The following is a 9,600-nucleotide window of genomic DNA, read 5'->3' as shown; positions in this document are numbered from 1 at the left end:
TTCAGTGACCTGTGGCTTGCAATCATGCAAAGACTTTGGTGTTTCTTTTTATGTTGTATAACTTGTGCACAAAGAAAGCTAAGGCAAATGTCTAACTTTTGGATGCAAAAGGTGTCATACCTGGAAACTGTTACCCTCTGACTTTTTGTGTATATTTGTATCTCTTTTTAAGTTTTTTTTGTATAAGACCTTGAGAAACAAACCGGTAATTATTGTCAAAACGATTTAATAAAGTGATAATTGATCCAAATATTTGTCTGCATTATATGCAAGATAACTTTGACTATCAAGTTTAAATTAGTTTGGTCATTTATCGTATTAGCTGCTGGTTTGGTTCTTTTCTGTTCTATCCACCTGTTAAAGAATCCATGAACAAGATGCTGAACCACAAATTGCTGTGCCGAGTTCGCGGACATGATAAAGGGCTCTCCTGTTTGTTTTGTTGCAACAACAACAGCATGCAAAGAAATACAATTTAAAAAATGTTAAAAAATATATTAAAAAATATCTTTTTAATTGACAAACGTTATATGTGTGATTAATGGCACAATTCAACTGCATTTACTAACAGAGTTTTTCAGGAAGGGGCGTGCGGGGATATGATAAACTTGTTTATTTCAGTACTGATGTTAAGATCCGACCTGTCTGACGTCTTCTGTTGTGCTCATCTTGTGTACAGTTTTGCTTTGACAGTGATATAGATTGATAATCTTCCTAAAACCAAATCTACCCAACTGGCCGGACTATACTGCTACTTTTAGGTCTAATCAAGCGGTCGGAATATTTAAACACCCAACATCCATTTTTAAATGAATGACATATATACACTTTGAAAGAAAAAAACACAGCAAAGGAAATTAAATTGGATGTGAGCTAGTTCGTGACATCGGTTTGTGGTTCGCTGAGACTGTGTTGGGGTTTTGTTAGGAGTGCGTAAACGTGCTAAAGGCGCAATGTTACGGGCGGTTCAACTTCTGTCATTTCCCACGGCACTTGGACGCATCACGAGCGCCTCCATGGAAACACCCTTTCGAGCAATGTGGGGGCCAGTGGGCGGAGTCAAATTTATAACCCCGCCCACATCGAGGCACTCCCCGATCTGTACTGTGCAGCCAGGGGCTTCTCGGCTGGAGACATGCACTCGACACCGGATGAGCATACTAGTAATTACCGTTTGTGCACAGTTAATTACCGAATATGTGCTTTTTACAACTGATATATCAATGCTGTGAATATGTTTAAGACTCATTGGTAACTTTATCGTGCGCTTACCTGGCCGAAGACTGTTCACAGTGCGCGGGCTTGTTGTCAGTCACAAGAGATGATGGAGGTGCTGTTGTTGCTGTGTGCCTGTTTCTGTGTTGGTGAGTAAAACTATATTTAAATCCTCCTCTAGCGAAACCGCGCGTAAGACTATAGAACAGGGAGTATAAAGACTCGACAGTATCCTAAGTACTCAACGTTACAGCCTATTTGAGGTCTGTGGTGAGACGAACATTAGCTCGAGTGCTGCACTTAAAGGTGCTATTGGTAAGAAAAGCTGCTTTTTGAGTGTCATTCCCTGCTCGTCAAAGTCTGACGCTTCGGGATTGTAGTACGCCATCGCAAAGCGTTATTATTTGACGATTTGGGAATGAGCCAATCAATCACCTTTCTTACACATACCAGCACCTTTTAAGTAGAGTCAAGAAAACAATGTATCCTTTACGTAATGATTTTTGTTAAGTGACCATGTACTGGTAATAGTAAATGACAATGCAACAAAACAAACAGGAGAGCCTTTTATTTGTTATTTATGATTATATTGCATGAGATAATAATTTATGCACATAAGTTATAAGATCAATTTCTGAGACTTTGGGGCCATAATTTAATAACCTGAAAGGGTTATTGTTAAAGGTGCGGTATGTAAGTATTGGCCACCAGTTCAAATTCAAATAGGAAGCAGCATATAACTAGAGTAATCGCTATTTGTAGCTACTCAGACCTGTTATTTCATCACATTCTGTTGATAATTGTAGTCAATGTAAGAATATTTTAAACTAAAATTACTACATGTTGCACCTTTTTAAAGTAAATTTGGCTAATGCAAACGTAATTTTACTCGTGCAGCATTTTCATCAAGGGCTTTACTTGTAACAATATATTTTTGTATTGCTATTATTGCTCCTATAATCTAAGTTTTACTAAAGCAAAAGATCCGAATAGTATTTCCACCACTGTACTCATTAATGATGAGCGAGCATCTGCCAGTGCAGTGTAAAGGCATAGTTACTACATATAATATGACTTTGATATACTCTGATCCCTGATACAAATGGTAATGTTGCTATACATTCACAAGGTATGTAATCAGTGTTTTTTTGTTGTTGGACTTCCTTTCTAGGCCTCTCGTATGATGAGCAAGAGTATGGGAGCTCATACACCATGAGGCTGCACAGAAAGGCTCAATCCCTCACGTTCACCCATAGATTTGATGAGTCAAATGTGACGATCTTGTGGAAACGTGATGACCCTTCAGCCAGCCAGGACAATAGGCGGAAGGTGACGGGTAGCTACTATTTGATCAATCCTTTGACCCAGGAAGACAGTGGGACCTACATATTGAGAGACAAAGATCAGTTGCCATTGTCTGTCAGGACCATTAGAGTTGTGGGTGAGTCACTATAAACCACTCTCAGCAGCATGATCCACTATCCACTATTCATCCATATGTTCGCTCTGTCATTTTGTAGTCTGATGAACCAACCTCTGCTGTGGCTTTTGGTCTAAATGCAGTGTAGTTTAACGATAGGCTCCCACATCATTCAAATAGGGATTTATTCAGTAAAGTGGCCAGTAGAGGAACAGGAGGCCAATGCTTGAATTTTTGCAAACTAACATGCATAAGATGGTAGGCACGTAGCATTTTGAGATACTATAACTATTACTAAATACTACTGCCTGGAACATGTGAGCATATGGATGAAAACTTATCGTATGTGTGGGGAAAACTGCACGGAGGGAAGCAAATCTGTGTGGCACAACAACTGAGGCCCTCCCCCTTCAAAACAATGTAAGCATGGCGAAGCGGCCGCCCACGGCTCTGTCTAGCTAGCGGACACAACCAAACAGCTAGTAGCTGCTGTCAGCTTGTTGTGTGTAGCTGCAAGCTACGAACGGTCGCTACTTTCAAATTAAAAGCCCCCCGCTAAGAACCCAGTTCTAAAATCCAATGGGGTGCAATGTAAAGCTCTTATTTTGAAGACAAATTTGTTGTCACTGTTCACTGCCCAACTTCGTGCTTCACGTCATGTCACATGTTTACACCTACCCCATTGGCGGCCAAGTGGCGGCTTTTGGAAAAGGAGGAATATTACGCCTCACTTTTAGAAAGACAAGGCGGCAGATTACCACCCTTACCTTGGAGCAGGCATGTCCAAACTATTCCACAAAGGGCCATGTGGCTGCAGGTTTTCTTTCTTTCTTTTCTTTCTTTGCTTGTTTTTGATGGACTTTAATGTACTGTACGGTACAGTATTGAGGAAGTGTGTTGTTTGTTACCTCAATAAATTTAAGTTAAATTCTATTTTCTATTTAATTTGTGTACATTTTAGTCATTTACATTAAAACACACTGTTTTTGGTTGTAAAATAAGAGTAAAAGGTAAAAAAACGGGATTCCCATAATTAAAACGGAAGAAACGGAATTTGGGAAAAAAATAAAACGGATTTTATAGGGCCCTACAATAGAGGAGATGTTAGCTTAGCTCAGCACGGAGACTGGAAGTAGAGAAACAGCTATTAAAAAAAGGTAATAAAAAGTGTAAAATCCAGAAGCTGTCGTTTTGACAGGTGTTATGGGCCAGACTAGGTTAGCTGTTTTAAAATTTTGTGATAAGCTAACCAGCCATTGCTTGGTCCAGAGGGAAAACAAAGATCTCAGAGGAGCCCTTTAACTAGTAATGATGTAGAAGGGAAAAGTGGGCTGTGAGATTCCCTGTAGGTATGAAAAGGAAAAGTAGAATCTGGGGTTTATCATGCAATACATGTGGCCTGCGTGCTGCACAGTGCTGCACATAAAACAAGGCGTTGGGTGGTCGACACACTTGGGTGTGACATCTTCTGCCGTCAAGGGACTTGGATGAATAAACTGAGCACACTATATAAGGATTTTAATGGTGCTTAGATGTCTACCACTGATCTCAGCACAAAGTAGTCCAATGTAGGACACCTGGTGGAGTGGCAATACTTTGGAATAGTAGATATGACCCACTGGTAAAGGTGGTAAGACTGAAACCAAAGTTTCAACCAAAGTTTTTTGAATTGCTTTTCTTTGTCTGTATATCTGTATATACATATATGAATGTAATCAAATTTGGTATCAATCTTCTCATCTAACTCTCAGCAAGGAAGCAAATTAACATATCTCCTAAAATGTTGGACAATTCTTTTAAGATTATTACTGCTGCCATGCTATGTGAAAGACAAAACTAGAAACTTACACCAAGAACCAACACTACACAGGATGGGTGTTTGGTATTCAAAGGATTTTTTGGTGGAGATTCACTTTTTTATCCTCTGTCTTGCTCGTCCTCTCTTCCAGCACTACAGAGGTCCTTTCAAAACACTGTTGGTGAAAGCTTCAACTTCGCCTACGATCTGGAACCGACCTCCTGCCACATTTACTTCTTCACAGAAAGTAAAGTAGAGCATCAGATAGTTCATCATGGAAGGCTACTGCCCAATCTGGAGTGTCCAGGGTTTGAAATGTCAGGGCGATGTGGGGTTTCAAATTCGAACCCCCAGACGTCATGCAGCGGGCGCTATGAGGTCCGAGATTCAAAGGGCAACAGGGCCTTAGTGGCGACAGTGGAGGTTGAGGGTAAGTAACCTGCGTGTTTTATAATACGTTTCAGATTTGTTATTTTTAAGCCAATTATAACCAAAGCCTATTATATCTATTTACTAATATCTACAACCTAGTGGTAGGTATTTCAGTCTGTAATTGTCATGAAATTACCATTATGTCTGAGACAAATTTACAGTGATAAACATCAGAGAAAAGCAGGATAGAGGCTGGAAATAAAGCAGCAAATATTTGACTTTTTTTCCAATTACAGGAGTATTACATTATCAAAATCTTATGACCATCAACTAATTGACTCGTTTCAGCGTCACCTTATGATACCAAAGAAATTGGAATGGGCATCGGCATTTTCCTGGCTGTCGTCAGCTGCTGTGGCTGCTTGAAGCGCTGCTGCTGTGGGAAGAGCTCCTCCAAAGAGGAGCAACCTGAGACTCCTGATGAGGGACCTGCGGTGCATTACCACGATGTGAGCGCACTGCATTAAATTTACATGACTTTTTTTTTTTGGTGTGTATAGAAGTGTAAAGTTAAAAACGCTGCTGTACCCATTGTGTTTCTGTTTAATTCAAATTACAGAATGACCATGAGCCTGTTGGACCAAGGCTAGAACAACCCTACCCTGCTCAGCCCTCGCACACTCCGACTGGCCCGCTGGTTGGTGTCTTTTGCATTCTCCTCTTTTGTTTATTCTCTCCCTCTTCACTACTAACGTGTGGCTCCTCACTCTGCAGATCAACAATCCTCCCACGACTGTGCCGCCAGCTTATTCTGAGGTATGAACTGCTCCCCATATAAGTCTGAGCATGCACACACACAATAAGTATATTTCAACATTTATTTACAGCTAAGGCAAATTATAAATCATTCATGCCCCCTTGTAAAATCAAATACAATACATTAAGTTCTTCCTCGAAAAGACTGTCCATTTGTTGCGGCACTGCTGTACAAGCCTGTCTGCTTCCGTTTCTGAAATGTGTCTTGAGTGTAGCTGTTTTAGGAAAGAAGACAGGACTTTATTGATGGTTAACATGTCAAATTTGAACAAATACAGTAAAGGGTAACCTATATTGACTACCTTATTGACGCTTGTGGAGAAAGTCCCCAGACTCCATTAAATAATAGCTCAATTTTGTAAGTTGTTGAGTTAGAAAAAACTTTATACTAATTGTGAAACGCTGTCTCTGAAAAATGTGTAAGTATTTGGCCCTTCTTGTTAATTCGGCAAATGTTATACATGAAGATATTTCCTTATTTATGTAGTAAACATTGTTTCCATTTGTTTGAGGGATGCAGGTGTATGTTTGCATATAGAGCAGGGAAGTGAGATCAAATCACAAGGGGTCACTTGAGACACATGATAATGTCAGGTGTGACCTGGCGGACTTAGAGCTGTCCACTTGTGATCGGATCACTCAGGACGGATGTTAATACCAGGTCTGAATTCCCCCTCTGTCTCCAAATTATTGGTGTCCTGTTAGGTGCATTTCCTTCCTCAGAAAAGCCAGTTTTTCTTAGAAGTTTTCAAAATAAGAGTCTCATTCTATAAAAACAAAAACACAATGAGTTTCAGGTGACTACACACTAATGAAAACATAATAATGAATATTTTATTCCATACCTGCTCATAAATCCTCCTAAATCCTACATACTCCATACTACATATCTTATACTTATTGTTATACTAGCAATACAAACAATGTATTATAACTGTGGTTATAATGTGACATGAATATTCTCCATGCTGCACCTGTGAAAAAAGCTAATATGTCTGTCTTTTTCTTTCCAGGTTTTTCCAGCTCCAGCAGAGCCAACAGTCGCTCCAACCGTCCCTGTCGAATCGGATGGCGAGCCGCGGTTTGAACTGAAGGGGACGTCCTTTTCCTCTGCGCCCCCGCTCGGTTCAGACTCACCTTACGGTGACGTTTATACCTCAGACAAACTCAACTTCCTCTGAAAGCCTTCATTTTAAAAGTTGAACTCATTTGTTAGTGTGACGTTAAAGAGAAAGTTCAACAATTGGGAAAGATACTCATTCACAAGTGGCTTCTTGAAATGTCTGCTGGTTGCCTAGCAACTGGTACAGCCAAGAAATAGTCCGGCACATAACCTCCAGGGAAACAGCCCTGTTGTTTTTTATATTTTGTTTTTATTTTTTGTAAATGGATTCATCAAAGAAGATAAAAGAGGTTAATTAGTGAGCTTTAGAGGTGCTGGTATGCAAATGTAATTACTTCTGTACATAGTCAAGCTAGCTGCTTATCTTTTTCTAGTCTTTATGCTTAGCTAAGCTAACCTGCTGCTGTTTTTAGCGTCATATTTACTGCACAGATTTAAAAGTAGTGTCAATCTTCTCAATTAAGTATCGGTGCGAAGTGGATAAACATATTTCACAAAATGCTGGACTAAAACCTACACAGAAAGACACACACATCGACAAACCTGTTCTTCCACATTCTGCTATATTCCCGATGTTTTACTGTGCCAAATTTTATAACAATTGCTTGAAAAAAACAGAAAAAACATTGTGTTTTTGTACCTGCGTCAGTCCCATTTATTTATGTTTTACTATGAACATCAAAGGCCTCGTGTGCCGAGCAAGAGCGCAAAAGGTCACAGGTCCAAAGCCATAGGTAAAAGGGCATTTTTTCAATGAACAAAACATGCACTCTAAACTGAGTGACTGCCTTATTTACAATAATCTCATACCTCAGGAGTCTCATGTAAGTGTCTTACCAGCAGTAGTAGTTGTAGTACTGATTGAAAAGCTTTCGCATTCCTGCACTTCTGTCAGGGATACAACATTTAATACAGACCAGTCTGACTTTTCAGGGAAGACACAAACATAAAGTAGCCCTCTCTTTGCTAAATTCTCTGTATTTAAAGCAACATTATGTAGAAATTGGCATTTTCTGCAAACGAAACTAGTTAATTTCATCAATATTTTGTTATGAAATGCTAGCGCTATTCCCCTCTGAGTCCGGGCTCGTCCGTTATCAACATCCGGGGTCAAACTAGCAGTAGCAGCTACAGGTAAACAAGCCGCGCTGTCGCGGGTGCGCGCGCAGCTCAGAGACGACATCTTCCAGGTCAGAGGTAGTAGATCAGCCTACAGACCCCGGATGTTGACAATAGACGAGCCCGGACTCAGAGGCTAATAGCGCTAGCATTTCATAACAAAATATTGATGAAATTAACTAGTTTCGTGGCAGATAATGCGTTATATAGAGGCTGTGTGTCGCTGCCCCGTCTCTCCCATTATATGGATATATCGCCGCTACACTGGATCTAATTTCGTCCGAACGACGCCGAATGACACCAAAGTTATCTGGGTGAGTAAATGACCATATGTTTTGCCAGAAATAAGGTCCAGGTTGTAAAAAACGGTACTTATCCTTTAAATGCATTTATTTAAAAGTCTAATGTGACATACTGTACATCTTTCAATATATTTGTGACTGTTACTACACTAAAAATGGAATTATAGCTGTATTTGGAGCTTTGATATTTGTCATGATGTATAGGTCAGTCCTTTTTATTTTAATTGTTCATTTTGCATGTCTATGACTTACATGAATGTTGTGTTTCTATATTTGAATATAGAATATAGATAGTATATATATATTTTTTTATCACACCAACTGGAAGCTTTTTATGAACATGATATGAGGAGTTGTCAAATATTTCTAAACAAGTGAGCATTTTGTGTTTGTATCTTGGTGTATATTCACTTTGTGTCATTAAACCTCATAAAATCCTACTGAATGCTGTGTTTGTACTTGTTTTACCGTCTTAATGTCTTCATGTGTAGCACAGAAATTCTGTGATGATGTTAAAAGCACCACCCACCCAACATGTCACCACACAGCCAAAAGCTCATCCAAGCATATAAATCCTTTCCCATCGTACCAACTGGTTTACAGAAGAAACTCAACAGAGTGGCTTGTTCAGTGACCTGTGGCTTGCAATCATGCAAAGACTTTTGTGTTTCTTTTTATGTCGTGTAACTTGTGCACAAAGAAAGCTAAGGCAAATGTCTAACTTTTGGATGCAAAAGGTACCGTGTCATACCTGAAAACTGTTACCCTCTGACTTTTGTGTAAATCTGTATCTCTTTTTAAGTTTTTTTTTTGTATAAGACCTTGAGAAACAAACAGGTCATCGTTGTTAAAACGATTAAAAAAAGTGATAATTGATCAAATATTTGTCTGCATTATGTGCAAGATAACTTTGACCATCAAGTTTAAATTAGTTTGGTCATTTATCGTATTAGCTGCTTGCAGCGTCTTCAACGAACAAAGGAGTGGCTGAGAGACTGAGGTTGGGCCTGAACTTTTTATTAACGAAAAAACCATCAACTCATGATAAAGTGCACAAATTCATAATCAAAGTAACCAGTGATCAAAGAAAAATAGCAGTCAACAAAAAATAGGGCGACCCAGCTCACCCTCTCTCTCTGTGACTCAATATGGCCACATAACCAAAACAAACAACACCAAAGGTAACAATATCCCTTCACCTCATTACTTATAGAAACCCCCCTACTAATTCATTCAAGGCTCCTACACTACTAGTTTGGTTATTTCCTTTCTATCCACCTGTTGAAGAACCCATGAACAAGATGATAAAGGTAAAAAAAAAAAAAAAAACCGTGTTGGTGACGTGTGTGGAGCGCGACGACTTAGTTCATGTGCGGTTTCACACAAAATTAGATGCTATTTTACTTTATTTACGACAATCTGCGACTTTAATGAC

General features: G+C 39.4%; 1 protein-coding gene across 1 annotated transcript; it reads left to right on the top strand.

Annotated features, from left to right (window-relative positions):
* Nucleotides 1-1,113: 1,113 nt before the first annotated feature.
* On the top strand, nt 1,114-7,845 carry LOC311257181 (uncharacterized protein). The gene is made up of 7 exons (XM_084352655.1): nt 1,114-1,364; nt 2,387-2,656; nt 4,585-4,863; nt 5,154-5,314; nt 5,425-5,502; nt 5,580-5,621; nt 6,635-7,845. Exons 1-7 carry the CDS (start codon nt 1,322-1,324, stop codon nt 6,800-6,802), a joined length of 1,041 nt encoding a protein of 346 aa, XP_084208781.1. The 5' UTR covers nt 1,114-1,321; the 3' UTR covers nt 6,803-7,845.
* Nucleotides 7,846-9,600: the final 1,755 nt, after the last annotated feature.

This window comes from Pagrus pagrus (genome assembly GCF_965226575.1).
Source record: "Pagrus pagrus genome assembly, chromosome: 5".
In the NCBI taxonomy this organism is placed as follows: domain Eukaryota; kingdom Metazoa; phylum Chordata; class Actinopteri; order Spariformes; family Sparidae; genus Pagrus; species Pagrus pagrus.
This window is presented reverse-complemented; position numbering and strand designations above follow the sequence as displayed.

Bases quoted from the DNA above. Each gene is read 5' to 3' on its own strand.
- LOC311257181 (XM_084352655.1), top strand. From the start codon at position 1,322: ATGATGGAGGTGCTGTTGTTGCTGTGTGCCTGTTTCTGTGTTG. The intron at 4,864-5,153 runs GTAAGTAACCTG...GACTCGTTTCAG, and splicing joins GGCGACAGTGGAGGTTGAGG to CGTCACCTTATGATACCAAA. The intron at 5,622-6,634 runs GTATGAACTGCT...TTTTCTTTCCAG, and splicing joins TGCCGCCAGCTTATTCTGAG to GTTTTTCCAGCTCCAGCAGA.